The sequence below is a fragment of the Dasypus novemcinctus genome, chromosome 3 (assembly GCF_030445035.2).
Source record: "Dasypus novemcinctus isolate mDasNov1 chromosome 3, mDasNov1.1.hap2, whole genome shotgun sequence".
In the NCBI taxonomy this organism is placed as follows: Eukaryota; Metazoa; Chordata; class Mammalia; order Cingulata; family Dasypodidae; genus Dasypus; species Dasypus novemcinctus.
In genome coordinates this window covers 115,460,640-115,478,636 of record NC_080675.1, presented here as the reverse complement: position 1 = coordinate 115,478,636, position 17,997 = coordinate 115,460,640, and the positions used below count along the sequence as shown (strand labels likewise).

The following is a 17,997-nucleotide window of genomic DNA, read 5'->3' as shown; positions in this document are numbered from 1 at the left end:
GCTTTAAGTGAATCTCTAGGAAGAAGTACCTTTCACTACAGATTACAGTTTAAGAATATCCTAAAGGAGACAATTTTCCTTGATGTGCTTTCTAAATTTAAACAATTACTCCATTATAAAGCTTATCACAGAAAAACAAGTCCCTACTCACTCTCCTTTCTTCTTGTATTGCCTTGAGAAGATATAACTCTATTAGGTGAAATTGGTTCCAAACAGCACAGCTTATGAAGCTACAATGGCAAAAGAAACTGCAGAAGTGAAAAAACATCAAGAATTTGCTAAAGTTTACTGCAGAGGCCTGGTAATTACCACCAAGTATTCAAAGCCTAACCAATTGTACTAATTTGATTGAGAGTAGTTGTGAGCATCTTAAAAAGAGAACAATTCCCATATGACTAGCCACTTTAGAACCTGTGAAATTAAGTGGTATAGAAAAGAGAAACAAAGCCTAAGGGTTTCCTGTACAACATAAATATAACTCAACCTCACTTAGCTTTACTTTCCATTCATAAATTAATGTTTCCATCTTGCTTATCAATTACTGTACTCAGGGAAGCAGATGTGGCTCAACTGATAGAGCGTCCGCCTACCATATAGGATGTCCAGGGTTCGGTACCCAGGGCTTCCTGACCTGTGTGGTGAGCTGGCCCATGCAGAGCTGCCGCACGCAAGGAGTGCTGTGCCACCCAGGGGTGTCCCCCGCATAGGTAGCCCCACACACAGAGTGCGCCCCACAAGGAGAGCTACCCCACATGAAAAACGCAGTCTGCCCAGCAGTGGCACCACACACACGGAGAGCTGACACAGCAAGATGACATCACAAAAAGAGACACACATTCCCAGTGTCACCTGACAAGAATGCAAGTGGACACAGAAGAACACACAGCAAATGGACACAGAGAGCAGACAATGGGAGTGGGGGTGGGGGGACAGGGAAAGAAAGAAATAAAAATAAACCTTAAAAAAAAAATTGCTGTACTCACATCACCTAGAGAATATAAAACATCTATTCCTTATAAATATCTACAACCTATTAATAAACTAAGCCTTCAAAATACTTAGTTACAAAGAAGAAACTTATTTAGGAAAAAAAATTGTTCAAGGAAAACATGTCACTTTATTTCTGTGATATATAATTATGATAAAATAACATTTTCTCTTAGAATTCAAACATATTGCTGAAGCATATTTACAATAGTCTTTCCATAGTAGTCTTAAGAAGAGTGAAACAGCTGGATAGGTAATATTAATACTGTAATACTAGCTCTTGATTTATCAGCTTCCCTTCCCCACAACAGACACATTCAAATAACCACAACATCTGAAAAGAAAATGTCTATGAAGAAATGCCAAAAGTGGTATTTCATAAAATTTCCCCCAAATCTGAGTGGGAACAAAGGTACTCACTAAACAAGCTACTGAATTCTCCTCTGGAGAGTCTAAAAGAAAGGGACAGATAAGGCAGTCTGGGACATTCTAAGGCAGTAGCTTTTACTTCTTTTACCCTGACCTACAGTACCACAGAAATAAAGAAATAAACTTTATATCAGAATATACACATACATACATATTGTGTCTAAGTTTCACAAGACAATACTCTATGTTTTCTGTTTTTTCTTTTTCATTTTTTAAACTGGTTATGGCCATTAAATACATTGATTTCATGCTATTGGCTGTAACCCACAGTTTGGAAAAACACTGGTTGAGGATAACCCCACACTGGAGTTCAAGGATAAGGCAGATCCAAACTGTGTGCCAAGGAGCCCAGGATTCCTTGGCAATGTCTTGGGAACCATCCAGTGGAGAGAAAAGGAAAAGATTCAGCACACACAGTGCCAGGTCTTGTGCCAAGTCAACCAAAGCTACTCAGCAATTATCTTGAGATTTCACAAAAGATTGTATTTAGAGACAGAAAAAAGTCTTCTTGGGTAAAAAAATTAAAAGTTTCAAAATCACTGACTTAGATGATCTTTCAGGACTCCTTCCAACTGTGTGAATCTAGAATTAATACTCTTTCCAAACTAAAAAATAAACTACCAGTCTAAATATCAACCATAGAATCAAAATCATATTATATCACAAAAATTTTTAACTCTGATCAAAGATTTATGATTTATAATGTTAGAACTTCTCAACATACTGCCCAAGTAAAAGTGCTGAAGGTATTGCAGCCTCCCCTCAAAACATTCCCCAACCTGTAGAAACAACCTCCAAGTCTCCTCCCTACCAAAAGTACATTCTGCTCATTGTAAAGTTCTTCTTAATCAAACAACTTCATATTTGCTAAATATAACTTACGAACAAGTAAACACACAAAATCACATGAATTAAACTTTGTCTTTCCATGTTCCTTAGATACTGATTAATTTAAATAAATTGAATAGTATTAATTAACCAAAAACTCAGCAGTTTTCTTAATTCATAAAAACATGTATCTTCCCACTGGAATTAGCTCCAGCCAAAATATACCGATTTGGGTGCATGGCATTGATGGAACACACAGAGGCAAGGTATTCAGCATGAAAAGAATGCACCCACTTTCCGGTCTCATGGAAGATCTCCACCCGTCGTGGATAGTCCATACTGCCAACTATGATACAGTCTTCTTGTTTGGGGTCCCACACAGCTTGGAACCTGGTTAGCCATCGCCCAGTGAAGGTGTTATGCCTGGTAAAAAGGCAACAGTTTTCAAAGGAAGTAAATGTTACATAACTCAAGGTAACACTGGACCTCACAGCACTGCTCCTAAATGCTGGTTTTCTCTGCCAAGTTTCTTCTAATTGAGTTACCATCAACCTCATCTCATCCTCCCAAAAGACAGACAATAATTCCTTCAGCTCTGAATCTCCAGCATTAAGCACCATGGTTTATGCTCAGTGGATGTCTTGACTAAGCATCTATTGAAATGGTATGTCTTTCCTCACAGTTTTCTAACTCAGTAGACAAAGGTAGGCAGAGGATTTTCCCCAGGAAAATTCCTTTTCTAGCACATCTAAAAATATGCACTCTGTAATCTAGGTTATATATATACATATATTGCTTTTAACAGGATCTGCTATTTCCAATATTTGCATATCCCTGATAACTGAACCCTGAAACTTATTCCATGCAAGTTGAAAATCCAAAATACATTTGGGGCCCTTTACAGCTCTCCAAAGCAAAAAGAAAAGTGCTGCCCTTTTTATTCTCTATTCCTTAATAACACTAACAGAGTATTATAAACTGTGGAGAACCACATTCCCCACTGCCATGCAATGACCCTATCTTTAATAAAAATTCCTACTGACTCTAGGATCATCACCCTAGATCAGGGATTCTTTACCAGGGGTCCACTGAATTGAAAATTCAAAAAAACATTATTCTTATGGGGACGTGTTGGTGCAGGTGTGATATATTTATTAAATAATACAGTGTATGGTGTGGACTTAATAAGGGGTCCATGGTTTTCACCTGACTAGCAAAGGGGTCCATGAAACAAAAGAGGTTAAGAGCCCCTGCCCTAGATAGATTTTCAAAAATTTAAAAATTCGATACCAATAGACTTGAATGAATAAAGTTTGAAAAGGGAAATAGGGGAAAACTTCAGATAAGGGAAACTAACATACCTCTATAAATTATAAAACTCATGAAGAAACAATCAGTATACAGTAGGACCTCGTTTTACCTGACCAATACATTCCAAGACCCTTTGCCCAAGTTGAAAATTGCAAACAATAGTGAACCCCATCATTTAATAAATATTTCTTATACGAATATACCAAGCACACATTTTTTTTTAAATAAGGCAAAAAGGGAAGCAGCCATGGCTCAATCAGTTGGGCTCCCATCTACCATATGGGAAGCCCTGGGTTCGCATCCTGAGGACTCCTTGTGAAGGCAGGATCACCTGCACGCCATGGAAAGCTGCCAGCTGGCAAGCGCCATGGCGTGCCCCCTGGCCCGCAAACACCACGGAGTGCTGCCCGGCCCGCAAGCACCACGGAGTGCCACCGGCCTGCAAGCACCGCAGAGTGCCATCAGCCCGCAAGCACCACAGAGAGCTGACTCAGCAAGGTGACACAACAAAAAGGGAGACAAGTAAAAACACAGAAGAGTGTGCAGCAAATGGACACAGAGAGCAGACAACAAGCAAGCCGCAAGGGGAGGGAATAAATAAATAAATAAATACAGACACATAGAAGAACACACAGCGAATGGACACAGCAGACAGCAAGCAAGCCACGGGGGGGGGGGGTTGGGAATAAAATTTTTAAAAAGGCAAATAAACACCCTAGTAACAATGAGTAAACAAAATTAATTACAGAAAGTTTTAAAAATTGTTAATTCACTCTCTGCTTTTTTTTTCAATTGCCAATCACGTATACCTGAATTCACGTGTTAAGTTCACGTAAAACAAGGTTTTACTGTATATCATACTCCCTGTCCCCAACTTCATAAATATTGAGAAAGAGGGATATCCAGGAAGAAGGCATTGAATAAAGTTTGATGTAAAACACGGACACACACACATATTCAAAGCAATATATGCATGAAAAGGGTGACTAAAAAAAATGAAGTAAGAATATGGGGAAGCCTTCTAAGTCCAAAATAAACAGGCACAAATAGAGTTTAAGATAGCCTCACCCACAGGGGGAGTAGCTTTTTTAATAAGGTAACATAAGCAGTTTAGTTATCTGTATGCTTTTTTTTAGGAGGTAGCAAGGATAGAATCCAGGACTTCAAACATGGGAAGCAGGCACTCAACCACTGAGTTAACAGCCACTCCCCTTAGTTCTTAATAGTCATCAACCTTAACCAAAAATAACCTCCCAACTGCAGAGAATAACTACTGATTAAGAGACTGAATTGAACACTCTTTGTAGATGGAACCTGAAACCAAGAACCCTTCTGGATAGGGTCTAGCAAATGGGACACAAACACTGTAATATAAAATCAGACCCATCACATTTCTTTGACAATCAGATATCCAAGGTATGCACTCCAAAAATTAGCTCATGTTAATCCAGGGTCCATATTATTTGGCATATGAAAACCTACCTGATGGTGGTGAGGAGAGGAATCTGAGAGGATATACAGCTGCTGTCAAAGATTCTGCAAAATAAAAATCAAGAATAAAGTAACATGCTCTTTTTATCGTTTCCTTGAAAATCTTCTGAAATAACCTTAGTATATTTAATAAATTTCTCATTGGTTCATGACATTAAATATGATTGTTATTTTAAAATATATAGGCTCAAACTATAACAAATCTCAGCTGATACATTTACCACCAACAACAGAAAGTTACAAAAAAAAAAAAAGTTACAAGGACTATTATAAAATTACAGTGCTTATAGTTTAATGTGTAAATTTGCCTAAAATAATCTAAACACTATTATTCCAAATATAGTGTTTAAACAAATTATTACATTCTAAAGTGATAATAATATGGCATCTAAAACTATATTCAGGTTCACAAATAACCTAAAATTGCACTTATCAACAGCAATTTCCCCATGAGAGTCATGAGTTGCCAGGTACTGACAGGGGATAAGACTGACCAGCAACCAAGGGGAAGTGTTTTTGGAGGGCAACTGGAGAGGAGTCAAGAAGCTTCCACTGGCAAAAGGAAACCAGTCACATCATCACCACCACCTTCTCTTTGTGCCTAGGTGTTCCAGTACAGTTTCTTGGCACTGATTTGATCACTAGAATGCCAAACCACTAACGGTTATGGTAACAAGAGTAAACTTTGCAGTGCAAATTAACAAGAACAGGGCAAATACAAAAATCTTATGGCAAAAGGTAATGCTCACAGACTTTGCTAAAAACTAACCAGGCACCTATCATACACACAGACCATGCTCTTCCCAACAGTCAGGTCTAAGCAGAAATTAGGTGCCAATTGAGAATATGGCCCACAATATACTTTCAACAGGTAAGTGTTGAATGAATAATGAATGAATTCTGAAATCACTCAAGTAAACTCTTATAAGCTAGAAGTTCTTTTAATTTTTAAGCAAACTAAGGGATTCTAGAAGAAAATACAGTCATTTTACTTTCTGGTTGCAATAACATTCCCCACATCTTTAACTGGCATGATTTTCTATTTTTGGTTCTTTATATTACATTTTTAATCTGTTTTTAGGACGTAGTTATAGAAAGCACCAAGCCCCAGAACCATAAAACCATATCTAGTAATTTGTAGAGAAACCTAAGCTTTGCTGTCTTTTCTGCCTGCCTGTGGTCTGGGGCTCTGCAGCTTCCATCTAGCACTGTGTTGGTAGGGTAGACCCCACCATCCCTAAAGTACAAACTTCCCCCCATGAGAAAATTATCTCCCTTCCAAGATAACCATGCAGCCTGATTTTATTGGGATTTCTGGGATTCTTCAGTGCTGAAAGAGAAACGTGGCATTGACTCCCAGGGTAGCTATATGCCTTCTCTGCCAGACCTTACAGCATCAAGGAATTTTCCAGGACCCAGAAACTGTTGAAAAGCCATTAAACACAGGCCATGGGTCTTTGGTGGCCTGAACAATAACACTAATGATTCATCAGGTTTACTGATACAGTAGCTAGACTCTTTGAATTCCCTAAAAACATTTTGCCTTCCAATTTACCTCAGCTTACAATCAGCACATGTGGTTACCACTCTGTTACCAGTAATAGGTGAAAAATAGGCGGAAGCAATGCTCTTTGTATGTTCAGTCAAAGAAATCAAAGGCTGACTTCCCCTGGGCTTCAGGTACCTTGCATCATAAACATGAACATCCCTGTAAGATAAGGAATAACTATCAATGTTCACAAAGTACATGCAGTTATTAGCCTCTAGTATAGGGCTGGACAGAAATTAGACACTCAAATACTGGATACATTGAAGACCATTTAAGACAAGACCTGCTTCTCTTCTGTATTAATTTCATATTCACTGGTACAGATAAAAAATAAAATAGTAGAAAAATTCCAAAACTAGGTAAGAAATATATAACCAGTTGGTATAGAGAGACAAGTTTCTTGTTGGTTTTCCAGTCTTTCCAAGAAAAAAGTTAATACAGACCAACAAGTTATAGACTACCTACAGTGCTTCTTTTTTCTTTTTTTTGCAATAACTAATTATGTTCTCAAAAGTAAAAGCATATGATGCCAAGGACAAAAAAAATATTCACTTGTTTCAATAATTTCACTATTAATTCCAAAAGAATATCTCATTTTTATAAAAAGCACACAGAAAAAAAAAATCTCAATCAGTGTAGAAAGGAAAATAATTTAGCCTTTGGGTATCACAGATGCCTTTGGCACCCAAGCTAAAACATGTACTCCTGACAATAAAAGCCCTAAATCATAAAATGTTATGAATAACATACCTCAATCCTGCAGTAATGAAATACTGTCTATACACTGGGTGGACATGAACAGTTCGTATTTTGTTCAAAGCAGAATGGATAAGTTTCTCATAAGAAGTTCCAGGTGTCCGTCTATCCACTAGGGACATACTTCCATCCCAGTGTCCTACAATTAAAGTGGAGGCATCTTCTGCCAAGAAGTCAAAGGAGGAAAAGCTACTTCTTTCATTTCTATATACCTAAAGACATAAATAATAATCAGTTTACATTTATGTAACACTCTTCCTTTAAAATGTTCCAACACAGTTTCTTTGGTAAAAAAATTATAAAACACTTTACCCAAATAAATACGTTTATCCTTCCATCAACCTTACTGAAAGCACAGGGCAAAACGATCATCCCTTTTACAGAAATGGAAACAAAGGCACTGATCAGCAGTGAGACTTGCCTACAATCAATGGCCCATCAACCCATGTGGGAGCTACATCCCAAATCTCTTAGAACCCAATAAACATCAGTTCCACATCTAGCCTGTGAAACTTACCAGGGAATGGACTAAATCTAAATTCTACCAAATTGAAATTATACCTTAAAAGTCCAAATAACTGCCAACAAAGTCCAACATATATGGCTGAGTGTTCACCTACACTTGGTGGAAGTGTAAAAAGGTACAAATTTTTGACAGTAAATCAAGCTATGTCTACCAAAATTTTTAAAGTTTATACTCTTTGACTCAATTATTTCTCTTAAAATACATATAAGGGGGAAGTGGATGTGGCTCAAGCAATTGGGCTTCCGCCTACCACACAGGAGGTCCCGGGTTTGGTTCCCAGTGCCTCCTGGAGAAGGTAAGCTGGCGCAGTGGGGAGGCGTGGCAAGCTGATGCAACAAGATGGCCCAACAAGAGATACACACAAAGAGGAAAGACATGGGGCGGCGGACTTGGCCCAGTGGTTAGAGCATCCGTCTACCACATGGGAGGTCCGCGGATCAAACCCTGGGCCTCCTTGACCCGTGTGGAGCTGGCCCATGCGAAGTGCTGATGAGCGCAAGGAGTGCCCTGCCACGCAGCGGTGTCCCCCGCGTAGAGGAGCCCCACGCGCAAAGTGTGCGCCCCGTAAGGAGAGCCGCCCAGGAATGGTGCTGCACATGCGGAGAACTGATGCAACAAGATGATGTAACAAAAAGAAACATAGATTCCCGTGCTGCTGACAACAACAGAAGTGGACAAAGACGACGCAGCAAATAGACACAGACAACAAACAACTGGGAAATGGAGAGAAATAAATAAATAAATAAATAAATCTTTTAAAAAAAAAAAAAAGAGGAAAGACAATGAGAGACACAACAAACCAGGGAGCTGAGGTGGCTCAGGTGATTGAGCGCCTCTCTTCCACATGGGAGGTCCCGGGTTCATTTTCTGGTGCCTCCTAAAGAGAAGGTGAGCAGACAGAAAGAGCACACAGCAAATGAACACTGAGAGCAGACAACGACCAACAATGAGGGAGAGGGGCATAAATACATAAAATAAATGTTAAAAAAAATTTATACAAGGGGGAGCAGATGTGACTCAAGAGACTGACCCACATGGAAGGTCTAAAGTTCGGTTCCCAATGCCTCCTGAAAAAAACAAAAATAAGCAACAAGCAAAACAAACAAAAAAACCAACTCAGGGAAGTCAATGTGGCTCAGTGGTTCAGCATCAACTTCCCACATGAGATCCTGGGTTCAATCCCCAGCCCCTGGTACTTAAAAAAAGTATATAAGGATGTTGACTGCAAGATTGTTTACAATATCAGTAAGAAACCACCTAAATGCTAGGATCTGGTTAAATAAATGATGGTACATCTCTACCTTGAAATAACATTCAATGCTAAAAAGAACGAGATAGATTCATATTACTGACTGTCCAAAATATACTAGTAAGTAGAAAAAGGCAAGTTGCAAAGTAGTATGTAGAGTATGAAGCCATTAGTTAAAGAATAGGAGAAAAATATCTATATGCTTGTAAGTATATGTGCACTTTCTTTTTTTTTTTTTTAAGATTTATTTATTTATTCATTCCTCTCCCCTTTCCCCCCCACCCTAGTTGTCTGTTCTCTGTGTCTATTAGCTGCGTCATCTTCTTTGTCCGCTTCTGTTGTCAGCGGCACGGGAATCTGTGTTCCTCTTTGTAGCGTCAGTTCTCCGTGTGTGCGGCACCATTCCTGGGCAGGCTGTACTTTCTTTCACGCTGGGCGGCTCTCCTTACAGGGCGCACTCCTTGCGTGTGGGGCTCCCCTACGTGGGGGACACTCCTGCGTGGCATGGCACTCCTTGCGCGCATCAGCACTGCGCATGGGCCAGCTCCACACGGGTCAAGGAGGCCCGGGGCTTGAACCGCAGACCTCCCATGTGGTAGACAGACGCCCTAACCACTGGACCAAGTCCACCACCTATATGTGCACTTTCTGAATGCATACTCAAGAAATATAAGAATGGTTACCTCTGGAAAGTGGGAATGTGGGGAGGGCAGATTTGCTTTGCAAGCCCTATTTACTATAAATATTACACCATGAACATGTATTATTGTTAAAAAAAATGTTTTAATCACATAAAATCTACAATTCTATAACTCTGGGTTCAGAGCTCATATTACGTAAGACCAAAAAATAAATACTTCCAACAAGTAAAGGAGAATGAACATAATCCTTATCATGGAACATTAGTTCCTACTACTTCTTAGCTTTAATAACAAGCATTATTATTAACCTAGATTAGTAAATTAATATACCGAAGGCATTCCACTCAACACACACATCCAAAAAAGCCTAATACACACAATTAAACTTGAAGTATTCAGTCAATATATAATAACTGTTAAAAGCATGGGCTTTGGAGTCAGACAGACCTGAGTACAAATTCTATTCGTGCCATTTATGTTCTTGAGCAAGCTAATAAACCTCTCTTTGCTTCATTTTTTCTAAATGCTAAATGGGGATAATGTTATCTACTTCACAGTATTATAAGATTTAATAATGGGGAAGTGGATGTGGCTCAAGTGATTGAGCTCCCGCCTACCACATGGGAGATCCCAGGTTTGGTGCTTGGTACCTCCTGGAGAAGATGAGCTGGCATGATGGGCAGGCACAGCAAGCTGATGCAACAGGGACACAAAGAGGAAAGACAATGAGAGACACAACAAACCAGGAACCACACAGGAGGTCCCAGGCCGGTTCCTGATGCTTCCTCAAGTGAAGATGAGCAGACAGAGAAAACACACAACAAATGGATACAGAGAGCAGACAGCGAGCACAAACAAGGGCAGGGGAGGGGCCGGGGAGAATAAATAAATCTTCCAAAAAAAAAAAAAAGATTTAATAATATATATAAAGCACACACAACAATGTGGATAAATCTTAAAAGCATTATACTAGGTGAAAGAAGCCAGACACAAAAGGTGATTCCACTGACTTGACATTCTGGAAAAGTCAAAACTAGAGAGACAGAAATCACTTCAGTGATTTCCAAGGGCTGCCAGTAGCAGGGATGAGTTTGACTATAAAAAGTCCCAAAGTATTTAGGGGGAGGGGAAGGGAAATTTTGTATATCTTGATTGGCATTAGCCAAAAACTCACAGAACACTCACAGAATTGTACATCTGAAAAAGTAAATGTAACTTACACCTCAATAAACCTGACTTAAAAAAAAAACAACTAAACAACTACTTAGAACACAGTACTAAATAGATAAATAACAATTAAAAATGGACAAGAGATCTGAATAGACATTTCTCCAAAGATTTACAAATAGTCACTAAGCACATGAAGATACTCGACATCATTAATAATTAGGGAAATGCCAATCAAAACCACAATGAGACATTATTTCATATCCATTAGGATAACTATGGTCAAAGAGACAAACAAGGACAAGGACTATTAAAGCTTAGCCTGTGGAGAATTCCCACCATGCACTGCTGGTGGGAACGTAAAATGATATAGCCGCTTTGGAAAAGTTTGGCAGTTTCTCAAAATGTTAGACATAGGGTTACCAGTAATTCCACTTCTAGATACCTACACAATAGAAATGAAAACTTAAGTGCATGCAAAAATGTGTACCTAAGTGTTTATAGCAGCATTATTCACAACAGCCAAAAAGAGGAAACAACCCAAATGTTCATCAACTAATGAATGGATGAATAAAATGTAGAATACAATGGAACGTTATTCAGCAATAAGGAGGAATGAAGCACTGGATCCCGCTACAACATGGATGTATGGTGAAAACATTATGCTAAGTAAAAGAAGCCTGTCACAAAAGATTCATATATTGTATGATTCCATTTATATGAAATGTCCAGAATAGGCAAATGTATACAGACAGAAATTAGATTAATGGTTGCCTAGGCTGGGGTGGGGGAAAGGGGATGCAGAAGAGGGAATGATGACCAAGTGGTACAGGGTTTCTTTTAGGGTTTATGAAAATGTTTTAAAATTAATTGTGATTGATTATGGTAATAGCTGCACAACTCTATGAATACACTAAAACCACTAAGTTGAATACTTTTGGTGAATTATACAGTACATGAATCTCAGTAAAGCTATTTTAAAAAATAGGTTGAATCAGTTATTACTAAGTGGCTTATAAATATAGAAGTGCCTTTAAATTTCAAACTCCATCATTCTTGCAAGAACGTAAATACAAAACAAGAGTGTTACCTGCATAGATATTGACATGCTGGTGCATTAAAAACTAAAATGTTAATCATTTAGCAGTTTATAAGAGGCCTTTTCACAAAAATTATCTCATTTAATCCACAACTTATAGCCCATCCATTTCCAAGGAGATATGACATATCAATGTTTAAAACAAAACAAACACCTATTTTTAAAAAAAAATCAAAAAGAAAATAAAAGCAAAGATACAGATAAGTATAGAAGAAATTATATTTGTTTATTCTAATTCTCAGTAATTAGGAAATCAAGTCTGACTAGTAACACAGCATTAAAAGTCTTGAAAACTTTTTTTTTTAACATGTTTAAAAACTGACCTAAATATTCCTAAAGAGACTTAAACATTCTCACCCTTAAAAGAAAACCCAAGGGGAGCAAACGTATCATAAGCGGTTGGGTACCTGCTTCCCACATACAAGGTCCCAAGTTTGATCTAGGGTACCTCCTAAAAACAACCAAACAAACAAAAAAAAAGAACTCTTACTGAGGAGCAGATGTGGATTGGTGGTTGAGCAACTGCTTCTCATGTACTAGATCCTGGGTTCAATACCTGGCACCTCAAAAAAAAAAAAAAAAAAAAAGAAAACCCAAAACCCAAACACTATTATCTTTTGGCAGGAAGAAAAAGCCTCCCAAATTATCAGAAAGATCATTTAGGTATTCAGTGAAGAAGAAAACAAAAGCAGTTAAGTACTACACAATAATTATTAAAATAATTACTTAAAAACTCTTTAAAAATAATTATGCGTCAACGAAAAATATTTTAAAAATAAAAAATAAATTACGAATCATTTGTACATGAAATACTTAGAATGACTACAAAACATGAGAATTTGTTAATGTTTGAGTATTGGCTTTTATAAAAAATTAAGGCATAAAATTTGGTCATTAATTACTATTTACAAAGCAATTTCAGTGATGACTACTCTGTTCTATTCATTTTTTGTCACACTGAAACTGCTCTTATATTGAGCATCATTAAAAACTTTAAAGGTCCCATTTGAAATAAGATGAAGGATAAACACCTACATTTACATTAAAATAAAAAAGAAAAGAGTTCAATTTAAAAGAATTCTCTTATTGAGGAAATCTGGTATGTTTAAACAAACCTGAAAGCTCATCTTAAATGATATTTTGTTGCAAGCATTAAAAAAAGTAGACCAAAATGTAAGCAATGGAATTCAATAGTGTGAGAACTGCTAGGGCCTTTGGAAGCTTCTGCCCTGCCCTACCAGAGATCAAACTGACCAGAAAATCTCCCAGGAGTTGCCTGGTGATCTATGTAGAGAGTTTCTGCAAGAATGGATAGTCATGAATATGAGTGCCCAAGATCTTTCAATTATTCTTAAACAAACTCGAACTTAGTTTGGCCTTGTAGGAATTGATCAGCCCAAGAAAAGATCTTAACCTCAAGGGTGGTTATGAATAAACTTGGCCTAAGATGTTCTAAATAAATCCCCTGGGTGTCCACTCTTCGTCAGAATGTACAGGACATTCTAAATTCACCAGACGAAAAACAACTGAGCTAATTTCTTTACCATCAGATACAACAACATATAAGACATAAGTCTTAGCTGGTAAAAAAACAAATTTTGTAGTTCCTATTTTATATTGCAGGCCAAAAGTCTGAAGTATACATAATATAGTACCATTATGTGATGGATTTCTTTATCATCTTTTTTTCATATGATTCATACGCACAAAATTCATGTCTGCAAATGCCAGGAAGGATAAACAAAAGTATAACAATATTTCAATTTTTTTCCCTGAATAAAAAAGTAGTACAAGTCTTAAGCCTAAAAACAGAAGGGTGAGTTATTTTATTTAAACATTTTTTTTCTTTGCAAAAGCAGTGAAATAATAAGAGCAAACATACACGTGCCAGGCTCTGTTCTAAGCACTTTATATGCATTAAATCATTTAATCCTCATGACAATGCTCTCGGTAGATACTATTACTATCCCATTTCAAAACTAAGGAATTTGAAACACAAAGAGGCTAAGTAACTTGCCAACATCAAACGAGTACCTGATAGTCGTAGGAAATATAGTTCTAAAGTTTCCAGGCTCTCCCAATCTGACTGGTATAATAACCATTTACATGGCATCTCATAAAGAATCCAGAATATCATTTGGGATCAATGTGTAAGCATTAATATTTACCTCTTCAAAAATAGCCCTTGAAAAATCTCCACAGCGTAATGTGCCATCATAGCTCAATGATAGTATGTTGGCTGGATTGGTGGGTGAGAAGTAAAGACAGCTAACTGGCTCACTATGGGGGTAAAAAATATAAACCCCATCTTCTTTAGGTTGCTGTGTCTGGAAGAGAGTTGGGGAGGGAGAAGAAAAACTAGTGAAAAGTAATCATATCTGCCATGTCATTATGTCATTAGACCATTTACATCTGTATTATATTCAGTCTCTTTTCAATCTATAGTTGTACCCACCCTCTCTTTCAGAAAGCCAGGCCCAGAAACTTTATACAGTCACTGAATTATTTTTCTAATTTTCAATCCAACAGTATTAAGTCATACTTATTTTAAGTTTCCAGTTTTCTGCATCTAGAACATTAGTTTCTTTACAACACAGAGAAAAAATTACTAATTATAACCGCAGTTCATGAAATCCTCAGGAAATTAGAAATCTACTCTTTATTTTGCAAATGGTGTAATACCTTACTACCAAAAACAAAATCACTGATACCACTGCAACTTTGCTTCCTAAGTATGCTTCTATAAAATATGAGCATATCATTCTCAGCATAATTTTCATAACGTATTTGGTCCTAGCACAAAATGATGGTTTTAAAAATAACTAAAAAAATAAAAAATTAAAATTAAAAAATAAAAAAAATAAAAATAACTTGTCCTCTAAATACTCTATGAAAATGCAAGCATTTGAATTTTCACATTAATATCACTACTTCTAAGGATTATCCTTTCTACAACAGATTAACAACTTAAGTCATTTTTCAGATTTGGATAAGTTATACTTCTATGCCACATGTCATATTATGAACTAAGGCAACAATCACCTCCAAATCTGGCTGAGTCCGCTCTGAAATACTTTAGCATTTTTGTTTCCTTCTTTTTTATTTTAAATTTTTAAAATAAAGAGAAGTATTTTTTTAAAGGAAAGATTTAAGAAAGGAAAAAGAAAAAAAAGGAGAAAATAAAAGAAAACAAAAGAAAATAATTTGTCAGTAGCAAATTGTAAGAACGTGAAGAAACTGGAACCCTCATACATTGCTGGTAGAAATGTATAGCTACTTTGAAAAGCAGTTCCTCAAAACATTAAATGAACTTAGAGCTACCATATAATCCAACAGTTCCACTCCTAGCTCTACCCAAGATAAATAAAAATACATGTCCACACAAAAACTTGTATGTCATAGCAGCATTTTTCTTAATAGCTAAAAGTGGAAACAACTATCAACTGATAAAGGGATAAACAAAATGTGGTAGCCAAACAAATGCAGCAATAAAAAAGAATGAAGTATTGATTACACGCTACAATATGGATGAACCTAGAAAATAATATGGTAAGTGAAAAAAGCTGACACACAATACCAGATATTGTATAATTCCATTTATATGAAATGTCCAGAAAAGGGAAATTTGTGGAGATTTGCCTTGGCCTGCAGGTAGATATGGGGATTAAATGTAAGTGGGTATGAGGGCTCTTATAAGGATGAAAATGTTCTAAAATTGAATTACTGTGATAGACATATAACTCAGTAAACTTACTAAAAATTACTGAATTGTACAGTTAAAATGGGTGAATTTTATGATAACGTAAATTATACTTCAATAAATATGATTTTTTAAAAACTGGGGGGGATTTAGGATGTAAGCACAGGAGAGGTAAGATGATATTGGTTTTAGACTTTCTGAATCTGATAATGTATCAGTCAGGTGTCCTGGAAAATCCAGAAGGTTGAGGGAGATATTGGGTCTAATAATAAAGACTTTAGAGTCACCAGTGTAGATATAAAAACTTTACTAGGACCAAACAGATGAACAAAAAAGGGGACTCTTCTCTTCTATATGTCTTCAAATCTGTACAGATCTTATTAAAAGGATTATACACCTTGTTTATAAGTTCACAACTTTTACTATAGACTTATTGTTTATGTGTGTTCATGTATGAATGATGTACTTCCATAAAATTTTATTTAAAAAAAAAAAGGATTATACAATAAGTGGGATTTATCCCAGGAATACAAAAGTAGTTCAACATAAAGACAATTAATCAATGTAATATACCACATTAACAGAACAAAGGTTAAAAATCACATGATCATCTCAACTGACACAAAGAAGACATTTGACAAATCTGTACAGAACTTACCCTGAAAAGATCTTCACTTGACCATGCTAATTCTCTATTTTTCTTCTTTTGAATTTTTTCAACAAGTAGTCTTTATCTATTGCTTCCATTGCTTCTACCAACCCATACTTTTTTGACCTCAAGTATGCCTTCTTTACCTCATCACTGAAGCCATTTTCTCAACTTATAATGGTAGCCCATTTTAAATCTAATGCCCTTTTCTCTGTTGCCATTCTTTTTTTTAAATTCATTTATTTATTTCTCTTCCCTCCCCGCCCCCCAGCTGTCTGCTTTCTGTGTCCATTCACTGTGTGATCTTCTGTGTCCACTCGTATTCTTGTCAGAGGCACCCAGAATCTGTGTCTCGTTTTGTTGCGTCATCTTGCTGTGTCAGCTCTCCATGTGTACGGCGCCATTCCTGGGCATGCTGCACTTTTTCATGCTGGGCAGCTCTCCTTATGGGGTGCACTCCTTGCACATGGGGCTCCCCTACGTGGGGGACACCCCTGCATGGAACGACACTCCTTGCGCGCATCAGTACTGTGCGTGGGCAGCTCATCACACGGGTCATGAGGCCCTGGGTTTGAACCCTGGACCTCCCATGTAGTAGGCGGATGCCCTATCCGTTGGGCCAAATCCACTTCCCCCTACTCTTTTTTATCTCTTCTGCAGGAGGTCTGTCAACCTCCCATCCTTGAAATTTATCTTTGCTTGGCGTCTACAAATTTATACTACTCTGGTCCTCTTCCTACTTCTCTGCTTCTATTTTCCCTGCTAAATCCTTTCATTTCCTACTCCTATAAACAACTTAAGGGAGTGCCTATGCTGCCCAAAGTCTGGTTTTTATTTCTCTTCTTCTCATTTGTAAAATTTGTTTATTAACCCCAACCAGCTTCAAGTCACTATTTTTCCTACATGTACACTAATTGTCCTTGGGACATTTTTCATGTCTTTGTTCTACATTCCCAATCAGAAAATAAGTTAAGAGTATTAACTTGGCTTTTCTCAATTTTGTAACCCGTGAAAGCATTTGATGCAGAACTATATACACAATGACTGGAATTCAATATCTGCATTTGACTCATCAAAAGATGACTGGGATCATCCTAAGCAGATCCCTGAGAAGATATTTTAAACAAACTTAGAAAACTTAGAACTTTTCACATTTACATTTAAAGTTTGTTTTTTGTTTGTTTGTTTGTTTTTAGATTTATTTATTATTTATTTAATTCTCCCCCTCCCCCGGTTTCTGTTCTCTGTGTCTATTTGCTGCGTCTTGTTTCTTTGTCTGCTTCAGCAGCACGGGAGGTGTGGGCGGCGCCATTCCTGGGCAGGCTGCACTTTCTTTCAAGCTGGGCGGCTCTCCTTACGGGGCGCACTCCTTGCGCGTGGGGCTCCCCTACGCTGGGGACACCCCTGCGGGGCATGGCACTCCTTGCACGCATCAGCACTGCGCATGGGCCAGCTCCACAAGGGTCAAGGAGGCCCGGGGTCTGAACCGCAGACCTCCCATGTGGTAGATGGATGCCCTAACAACTGGGCCAAGTCCGTTTCCCACATTTAAAGTTTTAATAAAGTTTTTCATGGTTAATTTATGCACAGATGGCTAATAATATTCAAGGTAAAA

General features: G+C 37.5%; 1 protein-coding gene across 7 annotated transcripts in view; it reads right to left on the bottom strand.

The window, feature by feature from the left end:
- Positions 1–1,094: 1,094 nt before the first annotated feature.
- Positions 1,095–17,997, bottom strand: part of WDR76 (WD repeat domain 76) — a 49,815-nt gene continuing 32,912 nt past the window's right edge. For all 7 annotated transcript variants that reach the window (XM_071214166.1, XM_071214165.1, XM_058294086.2 and 4 more), the window contains exons 10-14: positions 14,202–14,360; positions 7,346–7,563; positions 6,602–6,754; positions 5,038–5,091; positions 1,095–2,667 (exon numbers count right to left, since the gene is read on the bottom strand). In XM_071214166.1, the coding sequence (XP_071070267.1) occupies positions 2,415–2,667; positions 5,038–5,091; positions 6,602–6,754; positions 7,346–7,563; positions 14,202–14,360 (837 nt within the window). In that variant the 3' untranslated portion in view covers positions 1,095–2,414. The remainder of the gene's footprint in view (positions 2,668–5,037; positions 5,092–6,601; positions 6,755–7,345; positions 7,564–14,201; positions 14,361–17,997) is intronic.